The sequence below is a fragment of the Eleutherodactylus coqui genome, chromosome 9 (genome assembly GCF_035609145.1).
Source record: "Eleutherodactylus coqui strain aEleCoq1 chromosome 9, aEleCoq1.hap1, whole genome shotgun sequence".
Taxonomy (NCBI): domain Eukaryota; kingdom Metazoa; phylum Chordata; class Amphibia; order Anura; family Eleutherodactylidae; genus Eleutherodactylus; species Eleutherodactylus coqui.
In genome coordinates, this window is record NC_089845.1 from 68,170,484 (window position 1) to 68,193,205 (window position 22,722).

General features: G+C 45.1%; 1 protein-coding gene across 1 annotated transcript; it reads right to left on the reverse strand.

The window, feature by feature from the left end:
• Window positions 1-1,246: 1,246 nt before the first annotated feature.
• SOCS6 (suppressor of cytokine signaling 6) lies at window positions 1,247-21,039 on the reverse strand. The gene is made up of 2 exons (XM_066579498.1): window positions 20,899-21,039; window positions 1,247-3,330 (listed from the first exon to the last, which is right to left on the reverse strand). Exon 2 carries the CDS (start codon window positions 3,204-3,206, stop codon window positions 1,602-1,604), a length of 1,605 nt encoding a protein of 534 aa, XP_066435595.1. The 5' UTR covers window positions 3,207-3,330; window positions 20,899-21,039; the 3' UTR covers window positions 1,247-1,601.
• Window positions 21,040-22,722: the final 1,683 nt, after the last annotated feature.

The window sequence follows — 22,722 nt, forward strand, 5'->3', positions numbered from 1 at the left end:
TGCAGATTATAGCTGTTGTGCACTGAGACCAGCTGTAAGAAACAGCTAGCACCCACATTCTATGGCGTGGAATGGGCTCCCGATCCTCCTCCATACAACCCCAAACCTCTATGACGTAAACGTACATCCTGTAGCGTGAAGAGGTTAATGTAAGTATTTAAAAGCAAGACAGCGCTCAGGAACGGACTCACCTGGCCTCACGGGCTAATAACCTATAGTCTGTGAAGGCATGTAGCTAAAACACTTTGTCGCTGGAACATCGAAAGAAGGAGAACGCAAAGAAGGGATCCAAGATTCAGCGAGACTCGGTATTAAAAGCAAGTAAAACAATAACCAATAAAATCCTGTGCCTAAAGAGTTTAAAATACAATGTTAAAAACCAAAATTGGTAACAACATAAAAAGGTACTCACTCATTTTATGTTGTTACCACTTTGGTTTTTAATACTGTATTTTAAAGGGGTTGTCCCGCGCCGAAACGGGGTTTTTTTTTTTTTCAATAGTCCCCCCGTTCGGCGCGAGACAAACCCGATGCAGGGATAAAAAAAAACAAAAACGGATAGTACTTACCCGAATCCCCGCGCTCCGGTGACTTCTTACTTACCTTGTGAAGATGGCCGCCGGGATCTTCACCCTCGGTGGACCGCAGGTCTTCTGTGCGGTCCATTGCCGATTCCAGCCTCCTGATTGGCTGGAATCGGCACACGTGACGGGGCGGAGCTACGAGGAGCCGCTCTCTGGCACGAGCGGCCCCATTCAGAAGACAGGACTGCGCAAGCGCGTCTAATCGGGCGATTAGACGCTGAAGATTAGACGGCACCATGGAGACGGGGACGCCAGCAATGGAACAGGTAAGTGAATAACTTCTGTATGGCTCATAATTAATGCACGATGTACATTACAAAGTGCATTAATATGGCCATACAGAAGTGTATACCCCCACTTGCTTTCGCGGGACAACCCCTTTAAGCACAGCATTTTATTGGTTATTGTTTTACTAGCCTTAATATAAGGGTAAATTTGGAACCACTTTTAGGGTCTCAGATGACTATTCATCTAATCATGCCACAACTCTGATCATTTGCATATCAGCCGGAGATGAAAGTGTATGCCAAATTTTGCAGCAAAACAACAACTTTTTAGGTGCTTGAATTTTTTTTTTTTGCAAAGTACATTAAATTTAGAATTATATGTATCAGTGTAAGTATGAAGGATTCCTACTTTAAAAACAAACAGGTAACAAAAACTGAAATCTACAGGTTCAATTTAATGTCAGCGGTGGTAAAGAACACATGAAATGTGTGCTTTTAATGCATAATAGTCACAGTGGATAGCAGCTAAGAACATGAAAAAATAGGAGAATCTAATAGTTCACATTGTGATTTTGTAGGTTGATAAAAGATGGTGATTTCACACATCAGATGTTTTAGGATTTTACTATTAAGAAAAAAAAAAAAAGAAGAAGAATAATGCATTACACTCATTTCTGAGAACTAAAATATCGGTATGGCAGCAAAATATTCATATAGCAATGAAAGTTTGTAAACTGTATTTAAATCTCTCTTTTGATCCCAAAGTGCAAATAGCAAAATTCCCACAAGTTCAGTAGTGCTTTTCCTGTAAATAATCCTTCATTTTGTTTGGCAAAGGCAGTTTCTGAATCAAGTCTATTCGGGTGTACTGACGTATCACAAAACGACACAGGTACTGCAAAGATCGCACCTGCATGAACCGGGACACGGGGTTTGTCAGTCTAACTGGATAAGTAGCCGATCCTGGAACTCGAGACCTGGAGTAGCAAAATGCTCCATTTTCAGAGTCCCTGATGGAATGTTCTATAAGGTCAACTATGGAGGTATGTCCTTCCACATCTGGTTGTTCATAAAAGCTAAATCTACCATTTGAATGTTCAATTCTAGTATGAAGTGTTTTACTATGAGAGCGAAAACTTAGGCTTAAAAGATAGCGGTCGTCAGAACTGTCTCGGACCAGAAAGGAGCCATCTGGCACATTAGCCAATTTTTCTTCTGCTTCCCAGCGTGTGATAGGTCCCCAGTACCAACCTTGTTTTGCAAGTTTTTTGAGCTCCTCTGTAAGACTGGTAACTACCATAGGTCCACTGCTTTGTACAGAGTCATAGACTCGGCCCACACCAGGAGCAGTGTTGGGGTCGAAATTCAAATGACATCGCATGTTTTCAGCCATGTGTGCTTCTGTGCTATTAAGTCCTGCAAAATTCCTTTGGATTTGACTGTTCTGGACTGGAGGTAGCAATGGTGAGAGTGGTGGGACGTCATTGTGACTTACCCTGGAGTTTTGAAAAAGAACTCCATTGGTACTATGCAGCAGACCATTCACAGCCTGGTCCACAAAGATGTCTGAAGCCACTACTACATCCGGGGCCACTTGACTTTCCTCTTCGTGAAAGCCATTACTTCCTATTTGGGAAGATACAGCAGAAATTTCCATCGGGGATGAGCTGTCCAAACAGTAAGTACGCGGTCCTTCCAAAGGATACATTCCCTCATCTAAAGGCACAGTATACTGAATATAGTCCTGAGGCATAAGTCCTATAACTACAGGCACATGTTCATTTATATGCAGATGGAGATCCCCATTATGAGATTCTGTACTTTTCAATGCATTACTTTGTTCCTGATAAACATTATCTGACTGCAGTTCATGAAAGTCCTTTCGAACCCCATTAAGCGCAGGACTGGGACTGGTGGAATGAACTAATGCTTTAACTTTCACTTCCATTTTTATACACGTCTCTTCTGAGTTTGTTGGACGCAAGGGCCATGGAGTTGGACTGTAGTGGTGTGTTCGAAGTGATGTTGACCTTAACGGCCTCTGAGATCTCACATCTTTAAAAGTAATAGGTGCAGAAGACGAAGAAAATGTGTCCTCTTCTACAGAGTTCACCGATGTGCTTCCCTTTCCTTTTTGCTTCTGTTTTGCTGAAAGGCGTCTTTTTAATGTCCCCATCAAGCTCTCACTTTTTGGCCTATTTTTGCCGCCTTTCTCATCTTCACTGTTGATTTCACATCCTGTCAAGTCTTTGCCATAGCAGCTACCAAATAGAGAGTCATCTTTTACAAAGTTATTGGTAATTGAAGGCTGCTGTACCATTACAAAATCATTTTCTTCTTTGCTTTTGTTCAAGTTAAAAGATTTGCGAAATGTTTTCAGACTGATTTTCTTCATTATGGCAAGTGACTAGGTCCTCTTGCGGTTGGACTTCTCCAGTGGATTGGTCCTAGAACATTGCCATTAATCACTGCTTCACTTCTTTTTTTAAATGGCTTCATTTAGCTTCTGTAACCATCACCTGTAAGCACACAAGTAAAAGAAAAATCGTAAGTAATTAGGTTCCCCGCAATGTTTTATTAGGTTGTCAGAGCAAAGGTACCGTTACACAGGGCGATTATCGGCAGAATACTCACTGGAAACAGCAATTTCAGAGAATAATCGTCCCATGCACATGCAGACACCGACAGGGCATTGAATGACAAATCGTTCACTTGTCCGAGTCTCTTAGCTTTTAGCAAAACTAAAAACCAAACAACTAATCGGCCTGTGTAAACAAGACCCGCTGAATGTCTGAGCAACTCCTGTTTACTATGAATGGAGGTGGGCGGGCCAGAACGATCCTGGCCCGCTCCACCTCCATTCACATGAACGGCCATCACTCCTGTGTGAGTACAGTAGTGAGCTGTGCAGTGGTCTATGGGGTAAGCTGTCGGGCACTTATGCGCCCGACAATCGCCCTGTGTAAAGGCTGGGTTAGACATAACGATTATCACTCAAAAACCTTTTGAGCGATAATCGTTGTGTTCTTTATAGCACAAGGTGAGCGCTCAAATGTTGAGTGACCACCTTGCACTCCGGGTGGAGGATGCAGAAGACAAGCTGGGTGTCCCTGCTTGTCTTCAGCATCCAGCTGTTCCCCGCTCGCAGCACCCAACTGTTATACAGTCGAGCACTCCGAGCGGGGTATAGAGAATAGTGGTGGACCGCTCTGTTCTTCATACGCAGCCTGTCATCAGGGAGCGGGATACAGCTGAAACAGTATTATCGCTCAGAAGATGGTTTTGAGTGACTTTTGAGCAAAAATCATTGGATCTAAAAGGGCCTTAAAAAGGTACCTCATGCAAGATGGAAGTTGAGCCAAGCATAATTCTCGCTCTCCAGGGCTTGCAGAGTAAATTCAGTTTCAGAGATATGTAGAAAAGCAGCTGCTGGGGTGGACATATATATGTAATATGGTATTTAGGCCTAAAAATTAATTATAAGGAACTGACTGATAGATACCAGATAAGCCAGAAGTTGTCAACATTGGCATTATGAGGGCCTTAAAATATAGCCCTTACCCCAACAATCATCATGTTCAAACAGAGTAAGAAAAACACAAATATCCATCGTTATTTACCCAACCATATTTTTCCAATAGCAAGTAATGGTTGACAAAGGCTAGGGACATCTCTGACATGGAATAATTTTTCAAATATATGTTGGCGCAACCTTTTAACTCAAGGTAACCACTAAGTTTCAGACCGCCCCCCACTAGGCAGATAGTCTGAAACTATAAGTAGTTTGCTATTCTCATGTGGGGTAGCCTTACCAATTCAAGAAAAGACAGTTATCAGACATGAACGTTCATTTCACCAATAAACAACCTGTTTGAATGTATAGACAAGGACATGTGCAACCGAACAAGGAGAAATATTTGGGGAGGAACGATGGTATTAACAATAGTGTGACAGGCAATCAGGTGAGGGGTGCAGGCATGGAAAAATGTGTTTTCACCAGAGTGTCCCTTTAAAGAAGTATTCTCGTCTTAGACACTTATGGCATATCCACAGGATACACCATTAATAATCCACATTGTGTGTGTATGACCCCCCCCCCCCCAAATGTATTGGTAGTAGTCATGTGCAAAGATAGAGGTTTATCCACAGGATAGGACATTAACATCTGATCGATGCAATTCACACTTTTGTGACCAAGACCAGTCAACCAAATTAACCTGACTCTTGCCCCGCCTGGCGATATTGGTGTTGTCCTCCGTATCCAAGTGGGGAATGAATGTGGAGGCTACCGTGCAGCCGTGTCCACTATCATGCAAGTTACAAAACAGCAGAGCGATCCTACATTCTCCACCTGTATGCGGTGGCCATCTTGCCAGGCAGGTTGGGGGTGAGGGGACCTCTGTTCTAGAGAGATATATATGAGTCCCACCTTGAAACATTTACGGTATATTCTGTGGATAAACTTTTCCACTCAAATCACGACTACCTTTGTTTCAGGATCAGAGAGACTCAAATAATTACAAAGCGAAAGTATAGTCTCCAGCCCAACAATGCCCAACTTAGACTTCTTTTGTCAACTTCCCAGGGGATGTCTGGTTTAAAAAAAAAAATCTTTTTAATACTCCATTAGGTAATCTGGAGTTAATAAAGAAGTGACCCCAGTAAAGCACAGTCATCTATTAGCGCCGCTCAACGTGGAGGACTGACAAGTTCATGGCCAGTGATTTGAAAGGTTACCGCATAGGATTCTTTTTCCACTCGTGGTTCTGCCAAAAAAAAATGTAATACTTTTTGCCAGATCCCCCAAAGATTACAGCTGATCTCTGGGGGGTTCATGATGAGTGCAGTCGGGTAAACCTTGTTAAAAAAAAAAAATGTCTAAAACTGACAAAAGGTTGACCTTACAGCACTTAACTATAGCGCTTGTCTTAATGAGCGCCGCAGCTTCCCACTTGAATTCATGGTACAGCACTGTTGTGTTAAATATATCTCCATATTTAAACATTTTCAGATGCTTATTATACAACATATTAACGTTATTTGCCATTTTTGAGATATAATCTAGATATACTGCAAATAATGCATACCTTTGGGAGCCGTAAGCTTGTAAAGATCTGATATTATGGCAGTTTAACAACCTGCTATAAATGTAAAACAGTATTTCTAAATTTGTAAGGGACAAATGCATGAGACTGCATAAACAATCCTTGCAGTAAAACATAGGAGACATTAACGTTATGGTTTGGGGATTTTGTTTTTAGCCTTATAAATTTTATTAAAAAATACAACATCCAACATACATCACAATGACATGCGAGATACGACACCATCAAGTGCCCAACTCAAGTTTGAGGTTGTTACTAGAAATCTCCAACACTACTTTTGTGTCTCTGACCACAATGGGCAAGAAGCAGACAAGGTATGTTAGATTCAACAGGGCATCACGGACTTCTCGCTTTTGCTCTCTGATCTAACTGGGATTACCTTCTAACTCCCACTGAAAGATTTGCCTGTCATTTTATTATACTTTTTGTCCCACTAGGAGACTTGAAGTATTGCAGTGTATTACGCTGGGTCTCATAGGCCACCATAAATGGCAGACCCGGTGGCCATTGGCAAGCCTCCGAGGGGCATAGCAACTCATCAGTATCCCATGATCACGTCGCAGGGGTCCGATGGAGAACAGAGGGAGCCCCATCCTCTGTGAACCTTTGACATGTTGCGGTTGCATTGACTGCGATATGTAGAGGGTTAAATTGCTAGGATCAGAGGTTTCTCCAGTCTCAGCCAATAGAGCTCCTTCAGCAGACAATTCACCAGTAACCATACTCTCCCCTCTCCAATCCATCCTGAATGCGATAGCCAGGCTCATCTTCCTGTCCAGCCACTACTCGGGCGCCTCTACCCTGTGCCGGTCACTGCACTGGCTGTACGTTAAATACAGAATTCAATTTAAACTCACTACCTTCATCCATAAAGCCCTCCACAGCGCAGCGCCGCCCGACATTGCCTCCCTCATCTCATTCCACCATCAAGCCGGGGCCCTCCGCTCCGCTAACAAAATCAGAGTGCCCTTTTAATTTAAACCTTTCTCTCCCGCCTCCAAGATTTCTCCAGAGCAGCAACTGTCCTCTGGAACGCGATATTCAAAACTATCCAGGCAATGTCTGACACAAAACTTTAGGCGTGCCCTAAAAACGCACCTCTTCAGGGAGGCATACCACATCTCCTAAACCAAACCCCTCTGTACTCCACCTGATAACGATTTCCCTGTCCTAGTGACAGCAATCCCTGCTAGCTGCCATCAACTACCCCTGAAGTCCCACTGATTCAGCCATCACACGGCTTTATGTCTGACCAATGTTTATGTGTATAGCATCCCTCACACAGCTCTAGTTCCTTTACCTTCTGTATCACCCCATTATCTGCAGTATGTAAGCTCCTTGGAGCAGGCCCCTCACCCCTACTGTTTCCATCAAATGATTACTACATGTAATCATGTTTTTTTGCATCTTTGTACTTTTGTCTTTCTGTATCCCCCATCTTTGTAAAAGTGCTGCAGAATATGTTGGCGTTGTATAAATAAAGATTATTATTACTACTTGGCAGGTGATAGTGGGCGTAAATTATACCCACTGGCTGAACGTTTTAAAAGAACATATACTGCAATACAGAAGTATTACAGTATTTTGTACAAGCAATCAAACTAAAGCCTCCTTCCCACGGACGGATCTCCGCCGCGTAATACGCGGCGAAAATCCGCTGCGTTGCCCGCAGCTATTAGGTTCTATTGAACCTAATAGCTCAGGGCTCACGGTGCGGGATTCCATCGCGGAATTCCGCACCGTGAAATCTCCGGTCCTCACCCGCAGCATGCTCTATTTGCCGCGGGTGTATGCGCGGCCGACTTCCATTGCAGTCAATGGAAGCCGTCCGCTCACGCTATCTTCCGCTGTAGCACAGCGGAAGATAGCGTGAAATCGCCTCTCTGCCCACCGCTGCCGCGTCATATGACACGGCCGGCCGCGCCATGTGACGCTGTGGGCGTGTCTTGTGACGTGGCCGGCGTGTCACATGATGCTGCGGCGCGTCACGCCGAAGCGTCATGCGGGACCCAGGACGCCGGATCCGCTGGTAAGTATGGGGTCTCTGGGGGGGCGCCATGACGGGCTTTGCTGCGGAATATTCCGCGGCAGAGCCCGTCACGGCTGTGTCCAGCCGGCCTAATGATAACTCAAGGCTTCTAGGTGGGCTACCGTGTTTCCCCGAAAATAAGACAGTGTCTTATATTAATTTTTGTTCAAAAAGGTTTAACTTTTTTACATGTATAGCTGCCTGGACACTATTTAAATTGACTTTTTAAATTAACTGTTAGCAGTGCTTAATTTTGGAGTAGGGCTTCTATTTCAAGCATCCTCAAAAAACCTGAAAAATCATTTTGCATTTTCAAAAATTCTGGAAAATCATGCTGTGTCTTATTTTCAGGGTATGTCTTATTTTCAGGGAAACAGGGTAGTAAAAATTGTAAAAAAAAAAGTTTAATAAAATGTTTCCATATATTGACCCCACCAAAAAATGCAGGGTTTTTTTTTGTCACATTGCCTCTCAAAAAAATTAAATAAAAAGTGATCAAAAATTCAGATGAATGCCATAATAGTAGCAATAAAAACTACAGCTCCACAAAAACAAGTCCTCACATAGCCTCCTCCATGGAAAACTTGTGAGGCTCAGAATATGGCCATAGAATGCAATAAATATTACATATATTTGGGATTGCTGTAATTGAACTGTCTGAAGAAATATTAACAAGTCATTTTTACTGCGCCATAAAGGGTGTAAAAACAGAACCCAAAAGAACAATGGAGCAATTGCATTTTTTCCATTTCATCCAACTTATTTTAAAAGCTTTTTACTACATTATTGTACATTAAACAGTACCATTAATATAACCGGTCCTGCAAAAACAAGCACTCATACAGCCATGTTGACAAAAGAAAAATGATACAAGTTATAGCAATTGGAAGATGCGGACAAAAACCGCCAATGAAAAAAGAAAGGAAAAAGGTCTCAAGAGTGAGGGGGATAAATAACTGAAATGCCAAGTTTACTGTACTGCTGAAAAACTAGTAGGGAAATAGTGTATACACCACACACACAGGCCTCTGTATACAGCTCCAACTGCCACTTGTTGGGCTCTAGGCTATACCCTTTTTACACTTGGAGATTCATCAGTTTATAGACACTTTCATGAATTAAAAGGGGTTGTCCGATACTTGTTTTGTCCAAAAACATGTTTCCCGCGCAGTAATGTAACACACATATACTGCCCTCTCCTTGCTCTCTGCAGTATCCTACGTCGCTACTCCAGGTCTCCCATGTGACATCATGTTTACAGGCTACAGCAGCCCGCTAAGGGGCATCAGAGGCTGCTGCAGCCAATGACAGAGCTCAGCGCTTGATCGCTGAGCTCTCTTCATTGGCTCCAGCAACATGTGACATCCCGCTGGTACTTGCGGCCTATCCGCAATATCATTTGCAGATGGTCCGCGGGTCAGACAGTTTCCATTGACGGATTCCACAAAAAAATAGAACATGCTACGATTTTAAATCGCTATCTGCTCATGTAAACGGATAAGCAAATGTTCTATTCTTTCAATGTGTGCGGAATACCGCTGATCGTCCACGTGGAGGAGGAGCGTGGATTTCGCAATTCAAATACAGTTGTGTGCAGCCAGCCTAATGCCACACTCACAGAAGCGTATGGAAAAACGCTGCGTTTTCTTAAGCAGTATTTTAGTGCGCATCTGCCTGCATTTTACTGAAACTTTTGCGCAGTAACAATGCAGGTGATCAAGCTCTTCAGGTCTCAACTTTTTTTCGCCAGTGGCATAATAACCTACCTAGAAAACACAGTATTATGTGTGCAATTCCATATTTAGTGGGGTTTTTTTGTTTGTTTTTTTTTTTTTTTTTACACGCACCCCATTCATCTTAATAGGCAATTTAAGATGCTAAAATAGGACATGTTGCGTGCGATTTTCCACGCGTATAATACGCGGCCCAAAACTGCTAGTGCGAGAGGCCCCATTGAAATAAATGCACATGTAGTGCTGTGTACATTGCATGTGCGTATTACGCAGCATAATGGCAGATTGGCATAATACGCTGTACTATCGCCACACGTTTATGTTAAGGAGCCTGTAATTAGAAATGCTACACTGTAAACAATGAAAGCTTCTAACAAACCTCCCGTAGACAGGCAATACAGAAACATAATAGCTGTTGAGAGCGAGGGATCCAGAGCAGCGCTACCTTGTTGGTCGGCATTTAAATGATCAGTCCAAGGTTTCCGTCTCAGTTCTTATTTGCGGTCGTGTGACTACAAAGGATGGATGGCAGGGTGTTAACAACAGTTGCCAAGCACTGTGCTCACAACCAGAGCCTGCCATGGCTTTGCACTTGATGTAAGCAAATTTACAGTTCTGGCAAGAGATGTAACACAGGCAAACAATACAACACATACAAGCAATTATCACACGGCATGGAAATAACAACAAAACTACACAGCTTTCCGATTCTGCCTCTGTGTCTTAATGCTGACCTGTCAGGTCCTCTGACAAGCGGATGGGCTGCATACCTTTATAGCTGGGTCTTCACCAGTGTCTTGACTATTCTCGAAGTTGCTCCCCGTTTGCCTACAATGGCTTCTACTAGTGGGTATTCTCCACTGCCAATAAAATGGAACTCATCTGATGTCTAAAGAATCAGCTAACCCCAGCACAGAGTCATAGAGAATGTGTAGTACCACACTGTACTATAGAGAGGCGCTACCAGACAGTGCATGCACTTCAGAAATACCGGTGTTTACATGTCCATGCAGATTGGCTGGAATCTGGTTTGTAGGTACAACGGCCCAGGAAAGACCACTGTATGTTGGAAATATTGTATCCTTCAGCCATTTGTAACTGGAGGGACCACTGGAATATCTTGTTCTCCACTTAGCAGACTCCTTTCCTCCCCCTCCCCAAAGAGTTCACTACGGGATAATGATCGCTCTTGTGCGCTCACATTCTTTCATGCAAGAATAGTACTAAGCAGCCGCCCCTGCCCCCCTCAATATAAGGAAGGTGTGCGAGTGGTGGTTCATCAGTGTCTTGTGCGGTGGCTCCACCACATAGCAGTTTGTCTGTCTGCATATTTGGCTTGTGATGTTTGTAGCTGCCCTCTTGTATCGGTAAGTATATGGTGGCTTTCTGGGATTTTTTTTCGTGCTTTCACACAGGAGCAATAATCCCTCTTTGAATGTAGGCAGAGTGCACTGAGATCTCTTCCCACCACCGCCTCCATTCAGATAACCGTCTGCCTGTTTGCAAAGGGCTGATCGGCATTCGATTTTTATGTTTGCATAAACTGAATGACGAATTGTGGTTTGTCATTCAGTCGCTGGCCGAATAAGACATTAGATCTTCTTTATTAGCTCTGGTTAAGATAAACTAATCTCAAATCAAAATACTAAAAATACGCTATGAAGTTCTTTCTTTTCTCAAAATAACTAAAACCACCCTAATTTTGGGGTCGAGGAAAATGAATGTGACATTATAGTTTGTTTAGTGGCCTCTCTCTGGTTTTATAGATACACCAACTTCAAATAAAAGGGCTTAATCACGTGAATGGATTCTCTTTGCTAGTCGCTTGTACTCCTTCTCTGGGGCGTCTCTTGTCACTGGCCAACAGTAGTCGGCAAGCAGAGAATCGTTCCATTTTCCATGATACCTTCGCTCTATTTTCGATATATCCAGATGCCATCACTCTGCATGTTCTTTACTTACGGCACCGCAGTTATCAGGGAAGCAGTCAAGGAGGGAAGGTAGAAAAATGGATTTTGAGTGACATGTTGTAACCTAATTGATGGTACTTTTCTAGAAGTTTATCTCAATGCAGTTCGATTTCCCAGGAAGCCATGCACAACATCTTTAAATGCCTCCTATGCTGCTTTCTCATGACCCTGAAAAACTTGCTAAAAGTTTCTATCATTAAAAAGATGACAAATCTGCGGGTCAATGAAGATGCCTTCTTTAACTTTAGCATCACTGAGCTGAGGAAATTGTCTTCTGAGGTCCTGAAAAGCTTCTTCACACTGGTTCATCCCCTTTACAAAGTTCTTCATGAGTCCAAGTTTTATGTGTAGAGGGAGGAAAAGAATTTTGTTTCTTTCTACCAGAGGCTTATGCTGGGCATTTTTCTCTCTGGGGGTAAAGAGTTTTATCTTGTAGTGAGAAGACCTGTCCCGACTGTCCCACTGACACAGGAAACAGCAGTACTTGGTGTATACCAACTGCGTGCCCAACAGCATTGCAATGACCTTCAAATCCACATCTGCTACGGATGGTTGGTGTACTTAAAGGGGTTGTCCCGCGGCAGCAAGTGGGTCTATACACTTCTGTATGGCCATAATAATGCACTTTGTAATGTACATTGTGCATTAATTATGAGCCATACAGAAGTTATAAAAAGTTTTATACTTACCTGCTCCGTTGCTGGCGTCCTCGTTCCCATGGAGCCGACTAATTTTCGCCCTCCGATGGCCAAATTAGCCGCGCTTGCGCAGTCCGGGTCTTCTGCAGTCTTCTATGGGGCCGCTCGTGTAGAATGCCGGCTCCGTGTAGCTCCGCCCCGTCACGTGCCGCTTCCAGCCAATCAGGAGGCTGGAATCGGCAATGGACCGCACAGAAGCCCTGCGGTCCACGGAGACAGAGGATCCCGGCGGCCATCTTCAGCAGGTAAGTATGAAGACGCCGGACCGCCGGGATTCAGGTAAGCGCTGTGCGGGTTGTTTTTTTAACCCCTGCATCGGGGTTGTCTCGCGCCGAACGGGGGGGGGGGGGGGTTAAAAAAAACAAAAAACCCGTTTCGGCGCGGGACAACCCCTTTAACTGCTTTCAGAAGCTATTTCATATTTTCATATGCGGACAGCATGGCCTATAGTAACTGAAGGGAGAGAATTGCTATTGTGTAACAATATATATTTAACCTAGTGGGCTATATTCCAGAGCCAAAAGCTAACTCTAAGTTTTCAATGTAATTTTTGTTTCTTCCTTAATGAAATTAAAAAATACCCATTTACAAGTCGTAAAGATTTTCACTGTTGACCAGTTAATCGTTCTGTGTAAAAGTGTCTGACTCTAGAAGAAAAAAAAACTGCAAATTCCATCTAGGTAGGCAAGATGGATAAAAAGATCACTGACGGACCATATTACATGCTGCCCAATTCTATGGATAGGGAAGAACGAGTACGACCTAGAAGAGAGAAGCGGACAGATACACACATATACTACAGCAACTAAGTATTTCATTGTCTCACAGTTACACTACAGAGTATTTCGATAATATCTTGTATGCTGCTTATCTGTATATGACAGACAGAGGGGCAGAATCTCCTCGCCTTTCTGTGTGCAGTGTATAGGAGACATCATCACAGATAGTCTCCACCCACCAGCTCAGGGGAAAGCTGCAAAATGCAAGTACATAATGGCCAGAAATAGTGCCATTACTCCTTACACACCGTTACGTCAAACACAACCCCGAACTGGCGAACTCACACCGAACTGCAGAACTGCGAAACAGACTTCATACTCGCCGACAGGCGAATTCAGACGGAACTGCAGAACTGTGAAATGGACTTCATACTCCCGAATAGACATAAACCAACGACTGACATGCGCTCAAAACACTCACCTGCATACCTGCACACATAGTCAGATGAAATAACTATAGGATGTATGAGGTATCAGTTTGTATTTTGGCCAAGACACTTAAGCCCGTGAGCCCACTTCAAGGGGCCTTGTTGTCTCGTGGGTCCCTCTTCCAAACGAGACAATTCACCCCTGGAAACCTGCCTGCATGCAGAACCTAAGGACCTACCCAATCTTAGATGACAATCACGAGCAAGACACAGTTAACACTACATGTACGGAAACCTACACAGACATGCAGGAACATAACATGTTTCCACTGAACAAACGGAGGAAAGACCAGCAGCCACAGCAGACAAGCTGGTATATATGAGCATCAGAACTAGGGGATTGGCTGGCTGGAGCAATCCACACCCATCCAGATCAATCAACCCCACCTGTGGAGCAGTGATGCTGGAAACCATGTAGTACAACAGATCCCAGCAGAAAGCTTGAACACACACACACACACACACAATATGTTGATAAATGCTCTCCAGCAGAACGTGTCTATACGGGCATAGATCTATAAATTGCATTCTACCCAACTTCTGAGGGAGGGGCTGTGTCCTTAAAACACGTCAATGTGCTGGTTCTATTACTAAATAAAAGAGTTAGGTTTATATTCTGGTCTAAATTACCTTTTATTTCTAAAAAGCACTGCCCAATTTGCCCAGTACTTTTGCTTTGTCTGGGCATCATGGCATTCTGGGCCTTTCTGAAGGCCCCCACAACTTTGGTATTTTCCATTAAGCTCCAGTTCTTCAGTACATTATAAACCGTGTTTCCCCAAAAATAAGACAGTGTCTTATATTAATTTTTGTTCAAAAAGGTTTAACTTTTTTACATGTATAGTTGCCTGGACACTATTTAAATTGACTTTTTAAATTAACTGTTAGCAGGGCTTATATTTCAAGCATCCTCAAAAAGCCTGAAAAATCATTTTGCATCCTCAAAAATTCTGGAAAATCATGCTATGTCTTATTTTCAGGGAAACCGGGTAGTATATTAAATGGTACCATTGAAAAATAAAAATCATCCCACAAAAATCAAGCCCTAATGTAGCCACGTCGCCGGAAAAATAAGATTTTTTATTTTTCACGAATGGTCGTCATTCAAGTGAGCCGCTGTCGTTTCAATCAGCTGGATTAGGATAGTCCCAGAACACCCCTGTAATGTATCACACTCTATATTTGGGATGTGTTGTATGCAGATGACAAAGACCTGTGTACAGTCAAACGGCAATCCAGTGCTGTAGATTGGAGATTTCTCTCACCAGAAACAAAACCTCAATGGGGCAGGTTTAATAAACAACCAAAGGGTGACTACCCACTACAGTTCTTTTTCACTGCGAAATTCGCAGTGTTTTTTTTTCTCCAGGGGTCTATGGGACTGTTTAATGTTAAAATCGCATCGTGCAAAATCGCGATTTCGTGGTAAATTACGATTTTACCGCGATGCGTTTTTAACATTAGAAGGTCCCATAGACACCTGGGGGGGAAAAAAAAGGCAGCAAACGCTAGTGGGTAGTCACCCTAAGGCTGCTTCCACACGGCCAAGAAAAATCACGAGACTTGTGCGTTGTGAGACGCACAATTCTCTCATGAATGACCCCCCCCTTTTTTTTTTTAAATCGGGCCATACACGTGAGCGATTTTTATCTCCCCCCCCCTCACGCCGTCCACATCGCAGTGGGGGAAAAAAATTTGAGGCATGTCCCAACTTTGGCCGTTCCCTCGGAACACCATTGTTTTCAATGGGGCCGGAAAAGCCATGCGATGAGAGATTTCCCATGGGAAACACTTGAGGATTCTCCACCGCGGCTGTCAGCCGTGCTAGGGAAATTGCTACTTCCCTGAGGTGATGCGAGGCGTATTTGGCAGAAAAACGCCTCAAAATTCACGGGAAAAAAATTTCACATGACGAGCATGATATCAGGCAGAATTTTACAGCCAGATATCGCACTTGCCCATGTGAAATTAGCCTAGGGGTGTTTCTATGTAGTGGCAATGTCTGTAATGGACATTGCTTACAAAATTCTACATCACAACCCTAACCAGAAATCTGTGAAAATTCACGCCATAATTCAAAGGGTGAAATCCATTGCGTACCCGCAACAAAAACAAGGTCAAAAGCAGCACGCATGGCGCAGATTTTGACAAGTTTTCCGTTGTGAGGTGGAATGTCTGTTCCTGATATTCGCCAACGAGGTAACATACACGAAAAATAAAGGTGTTCTAAAACTTCCGACCGGTAGGGTGTGTATGTATTCTATATACTACATAGATTACCTTCCAAAAACAACTATTTTTGGACCAAATGAATACTACAAACAGTAAGGTGGGTTTCAGGCGGGATTTGAACCCCTCGTCTCCTGTACTTTAGCCAGTACTCTTAGTTACTGCACTAGGCAGCCCCTCTGTCACAGACATGCATGCACTCTGTCCGCTGTAAGTCCCTCATACAGTGCAATCAACACCTTTAGGCCGCTTTCACACGAGTAACAAAATCTCCTGATGTGACAGCGCTACAAATCACATGTATGTGAAGCCCGTGCTTTCCTTTACATTAGGGGTGTTCTGTAGGTTGCTACATTATGAGAAAAACAAGCTATGCTCTATACCGGCCGTGATTTGCGGTGTTTTGTAGCCCATGTTTCCGAATGGAGCCTTTCTTTGTGTTTTTTCATGAAATCGCGGTTTTCGTGCGGTGCAATGCAACTTTTACAGTAGGAAGTCCTACTGTTTATTCCTAATATAAGCCCTAGCTACATTTAAACAAAAACAATACATTACCTGACAGGCGCTGTCCGCTCAACCGCACTTCTTCAAAAGGTCTGACACGCAGTCTTCAGCCAGCGCTTCCTGGTCAGAGGGTTCAAAAATCCCACCTCCAAGAAGCGCTTGCTCCAAGTGGTTCTCGAGCGCCACGGCTCAGCCAATCACAGCCATTGCATTGAAAGGCTGTGATTGATTCATCGAGCACTGCAGTGACTGGTTCTCGAGCGCCACGGCTCAACCAATCAGAGCCAGCGCTTTCTGAAGTTGGAATTTTTGAACCCTCTGACCAAGAAGCGGTGGCGGAAGACTACAAACAAGTGCCGCGGAGCAGACAACACCCATTAGGTAATGTATTGTTTTTTTTAAATGTAGCTAGGGCTCATAAGCCCCCCCCACCACACACCACACACACACACACACACACACACACAATCCTGGCAAAAGAGCGCCACAAAAATAGCCATGTAAAAAGGCAGCGATATTGCACAGAACACAGCTGCAATAACACTGCGATCTTCTCACGGCGATACTGCTATCACCTGTGTGAAAGAGGCCTTACCTTCTAGATCCTTTTTGCTTTGGATCTTGCATGGACGGCTTACACTGAAGTCAATAGAAGCCGTCCAATTTGCGGTCCGCCCGCAGCGGACACTGGAGACACCACAGAAAAGCAGGAGTTTAAAAAAAAAAAAGTACTGCGCATACGCGTGGCGTGCCTGCACACATCCGTAGGGAAAAGGGAAAAAAGATTCGGACGTGACGCAGGAGTCTCGCACCAGATCCAGGCAGGTAACTATGTTTCCTCGACCGCGGGCAGCCGCATGCTCGCAAAACATGACAAAGCAAACCCCTTGATTTTGATGGCTTAGTTCTCGTAAGCGTGTTACTCGCACGCAATTCCAACACTGCCCTGTCTTTCTGTGTGTTACGCAGAATGATGCTATAGAAGTCTATGGCAGGTTTAAAAAAAGGGGAAGGGTGAGACCCTGTGGACCCTGTTCATGCACAAATACACTCCACTGCGGCAAGCGTAATTGCACATACGCTCATCTGTCATACCCCTAAGGATGTGGCCTAGTTTGGTACTTAAAGGGGTTGTTCAAGTAAGGAAACCTCTGTCACTGGGTCCCCCATGCGTTAAAATAACAAATCAGTTGTTAGTTGCCTCTCAGCTCCCCGCTCGTCCCCCGCCGTCGGCTCCAGTCTTTGTCTACAGGCTGCTGCCCTCCCCTAAACCCGCTGTGGCAGCCGATGGCAGCGCTCAGCCATGATTGCGGAGCGCTGTCATTGGCTGCTGAAGCTTGTTTGTAGACAGGATCAGCCTGCAAAGTGACGTCACAGGGAGACCAGAGGACAAGCAGAGGGGCGGGGAGAGATAACGGCTGATATGTTATGTTAGAGCATGGGGGACCCGGTGACAGGGTCTGACAACCCCATTAAGCATGTAACAGTTTGGGGGATTTTTATCTCTACTTTTCGAAAGCCACAACCATTTCTCCATCTATGTAGCCACATGAGAGCTTGTTTATTGCATGGCAGGCTGAAGTTTTTATTGCTACCCTTTTGGGGTATATACAATTACAACATATAGTAGAACATTCTTTTTTTACAGTGTTCATCATGCGGTATGATGACATAACTTTTCTGCAGGTCAATATGATTACAATGATACCAAAATTATATATTCTTTAGGTTTTTTGACTTTTGTGCAATACTTTGTCCTATTTTTTCCATGGCAGTATACAAATACTCATAGCTTTTTTTTATTTTCCCAATGAGGGCTTGTTTTTTGCGTAACAAGTTGTAGTTTGCTTTTTTAATGAGGGTTTTTTTGGCCTTTTTTTTTTTAAACACACCTTGTTTTATATCCCTCTAGGCCCTCGGTGAGTTCATGGCAGAGCCCTCCCTCTGTCAACCTCATACATGCTGCAATCAACACCGATCATGGTAAGGGATTAATAGCAGGGATCTATGTCTCACAGATCCCCGCTGTCAGGCTCAGCCGCCTCCTGTTACGTCACGAAGGCGGGCTGTGCCAGATTCTCCAAGCCCACATCATGCAGACAGATCTCTCTGTTCTTGGGTATCGAAACAGAGCTGTAACTGCATGCTGCGGGGACAGGCCGGCGCGGCTGCTTCCATAACTCCAAGTCACACTTCAATGACCTAGTGACAGTATTTCCGTGGAAATACTATTGATGATCTATCCTCTGGATAAGTCATGAATAGTTGATCAGCCGGGGTGCGTCACTCGGGACCCTGACTGATCAGCTGAGCGGTCGCATGGTGTCAGTGCTGCAATAACAGAGGTCGGAGCGCTAGCCAGCGCTTGTAACTGCAGGCGCGGCTCCATTGATTTCAATGGGAGGCCACCTGCAGGATTAAGGGACATCACCGATGACATCCCCGTCCAGCCTTCTACTAGCTGCAGCGGTCATGTATATCACCAACCCCTGCGAGTGCTGGAGCCAGATGAATAACAGGAGCGAATGACAGCGAAGAGGCGAGTACTGTGGGGGTTTAATATAAAGTGTATCCCCTCCCCCTTAACTGCCACCAATGTAACAATTACTGGGAATACCCCTTAAATGGTTTATGCCCGCTGCGATGACTATAATGGGGTTTACTTTATAGCGTACGGTGTAGCACCAGAATAAAATAGCGCAGCACGCCGTCAGGCACATCTGTGGTCGTCATATCACCGGGGCAGATTGTACATAAATACTGAGCTTCTCCAGTCAGTGCCTGCAAGCAGTGATCTTGAACATCGTTAGTTGCTGCCACTCCTGCGTTACGGTTAGCTCGGGGCTTCCGTCTCTGTTCCGTTTTTTGGAGGAGAGAAACAAAACAAAAAAAGACAACCGATCCGTTTTCTTCTCCCGCTGATATCAATGGGTTTAAAAAAAAAAAAGACTAAAAAGGTTTTCGTTTTTTTGGACAGAAATAGCTTCTATTCGCTTTCATTTCATTGCGCGCTTGCGTTTTCTTTAAACCCCATTGAGATTAATGGTAAAAGCAAAAACACAGATCAGTATCCCCCCCCTGTTTTCTATCAGTTTCTCTCCTCCAAAAACAGCGCAGAGACACAGAAGCCCTGAAGTGCCCCCACGGTGGGGGTGACGGACGGCAGCTTAAAGGGGTTGTCCCGCGATAGCAAGTGGGGTTATACACTTCTGTATGGCCATATTAATGCACTTTGTAATATACATCGTGCATTAATTATGAGCCATACAGAAGTTATTCACTTACCTTCCCTGCGCTGGCGTCCCCGTCTCCATGGCTCCGTCTAACTTCAGCGTCTAATCGTCCGATTAGACGCGCTTGCGCAGAAGGGTCTTCTGCCTTCGGCTCGGTCCGGCAGCAGCGGTGTTCTGGCTCCGCCCCCTTGTACGCGTCATCGTGTAGCTCCGCCCCGCCACGTGTGCCGATTCCAGCCAATCAGGAGGCTGGAATCGGCACATGTGATGGGGCAAAGCTACACGATGATGCGTACAAGGGGCGGAGCCAGAACACCGCTGCTGCCGGACCAAGCCGAAGGGAAAAGACCCTTCTGCGCAAGCGCGTCTAATCGGACGATTAGACGCTGAAGTTAGACGGAGCCATGGAGACGGGGACGCCAGCGCAGGGAAGGTAAGTGAATAACTTCTGTATGGCTCATATTTAATGCACGATGTACATTACAAAGTGCATTAATATGGCCATACAGAAGTGTATACCCCCACTTGCTGCCGCGAGACAACCCCTTTAAGTCCCGGCACACACCAGGTAGGATTACTGCATGTGTTCCACCGGCGATCAGATACACTGCCATACGTACTTCCGCTCATGTGTAGGTAGTGCGTAACACATGTGCGCAAAGAGCAAAGCATGTTCGCATCTTGCGCCGTATTCCATGCGGCAGAGAGCCTGCAGTTCTCTATGGGCACATAACCAACGCCGCCAAAAGCAGTAAACACGCCGTTACAAAGCAACAGCATGGGAAATTGGAAAAAAAAAGGTGCACCGCGCAGGACGGCGTGCGTGGCGATACGCCATTATACGCAGTAATAGGCTAGCTCCACGGCGGTAAGACGCTGACTCACAGAGCGGTTTCACATCTCTGTTGGGGATTCCGCCTTTCTACTGGGTTCGGGGAGTCTCTGCGGCCGACCAGCTCCTCGACAATAATGGGGGCTGTCCGCTTCCTCTTGCGTCAGACCGATGCCAGGGGATCCGCCACGGCCTTGGAGGTCCACACACGGCTCGGGAGCATGGGGAAGTTTGTGGCCAGGAAGACTTCTCCCAACTCCACGTGTGACTAGAAGGAAGTGCAGCAACAAGTGGAGGAGAGCAGGGAGGGAGCAGCACTCCTCACACCCGGCCCTCACCCTCAGGACAGCCACACCAGGGAGGCCGCAGCCCCGGGGACAGCCCGCCGCCCTGCTAGCCACCCCAGCGGCCTCCCCCGCACTCTCTCCGCAGGCCTCCCGAGCCTCACAAAGCCTTCAGAGCGGCCTCTCCCTGTGGCGTCCCCTCCCCGGCCTACCACAACAAGGCGCCCGCCGAAAACTCCCCCAGTGCCCGGCTCCCTCCTCACCTCATGCCGAGCCGCATGAATTACTGTGCCTTTAGTACCCGGCCTCTTCCTGCCCCTGTCACCGGCCCAATCCGCTGCTCCGTTCGGCCCCACAGAGCCGGCCATGAGAGGAGGCACAGGACTGGGACAAAGACTACAACTCCCAGCAACCCCCGCGGCAAGATGGAAAACTGTCAAACCGCTGCAACTTTATTGAAACTAGTGCTTGAGCTGACAGAGAACAGGTCGGTCGGTGGGTTGTTTGCGGCCAGAAGGATGATGTTATTAGGGGTTTGTTCTCTGTGACAGGGCGGGCAGTGTGGGCTTGTCGTGTGTCATTGTGTTATGTACTATGGAGATTTCTTCTATTTATCATTCCATGTATTATGTTATGTCTTATTATGTGTAGCATTATTATCTATGCAGATGTAATATATATATATATATATATATATATATATATATATATATATATATATATATAGTATAATGTTAAGTATTATTACCAAATGAACTGTTTTGTATTTATTTCTAGTGCAAAATGGTCACCTGCTCCCAATATATGGTTATCTAATATATGTGCAGCTATATGTGTATGTATGTATATATATATCACCGTGCTCCACCACTTCTGAGAGCAGGGGGTTCCTTGTAATGGAATCATTGTGGCGAGCCGCTGATCGCATATATATACTTTGTGTCCCAAAAAAAACGTAAATGTGCTTCAACATAAAAAATACCTGCATAAGGCTGTCTGTCCACGGGCGAGGTGTCAATGCGAGATCCGCGGTGATATATCGCATGTGGAGCTCGCATGACACGCTTTCCATAGGAGAACTATGGAAAGTGCAGCCTACGGAACATGAGCGGAAAATCATAGCAATTTTCCGCTCGCATGATTAAAATCGCGGCATGCCGTGATTCTCCGCGATGAGCCTATCATTAATTTAGGCTCATTGCTAAGACCTTTTAGTGCCCCTCCCCTGTGGACAGGCGGCCTAAAGGCCAGATTCACTGGGGCGTATGGGTATTTGCGAGTGCATAGGCGTAGTGCTTTTGTGGAACGAACAATGCTTTTTTTGCGCGTGCATCAATATATCGTACTGTACTTTCCCCACGAGCGAGGCATGTGTATTACGTGCAGCAAAACACAGTGCAAATGTGCGCGCAAATACGCCTGAATCCAGCCTAAAGGCATGTTGGCATTCAGAAGCTCCATCGCAGATCCGGTGTAATGCCCGACAAACAAGTCCTGCATGAAGGACGCTATGGTCCAATTAAATGCCGGACGACCGAACTTAAACTGAATGGACGTTATTAGAATCAATCGGGTCTGATTGGTCCATTCGGCCAGGGGGTTCCCCTTTCCTGCTTTCATAATGGAGGAGGATAATGGAATCCCCGAACACAGATGTGAACATAGTCTTAAAGGGAGCCTGTCATGTAGCACAGCACTACAAACTAAGTTATGGCAATGTTAGGGCACGTGCCCAGGAGCCGGGCGATGTATTTTTGTATACTCACCCAGTAGTATCCCCCTCTAAAGATCACTCCAGCACTATAAATCGTACTCATTTCACAGTGCTGTTTGCGCGATCTTCCATAGACTTGTATAGGAGCGCGCGGCACTGTGAGTAGTCAGCTCTGCAGTACCTGTGCAAGCTTTAGAGGGGACACCACTGGATTACAGGAGCGTGTGAGTATAACAAATACCGCACCCCATGATGTCCACTAAGGCCGCCTTTATACGGGCAACAAAAGTGCGCAATTGTAGAGCGATGTGAGAAGACAAGAAAACGCAGCGTTATTAAACCTATGATTTACAAGGACTGTATCGCCATCTGT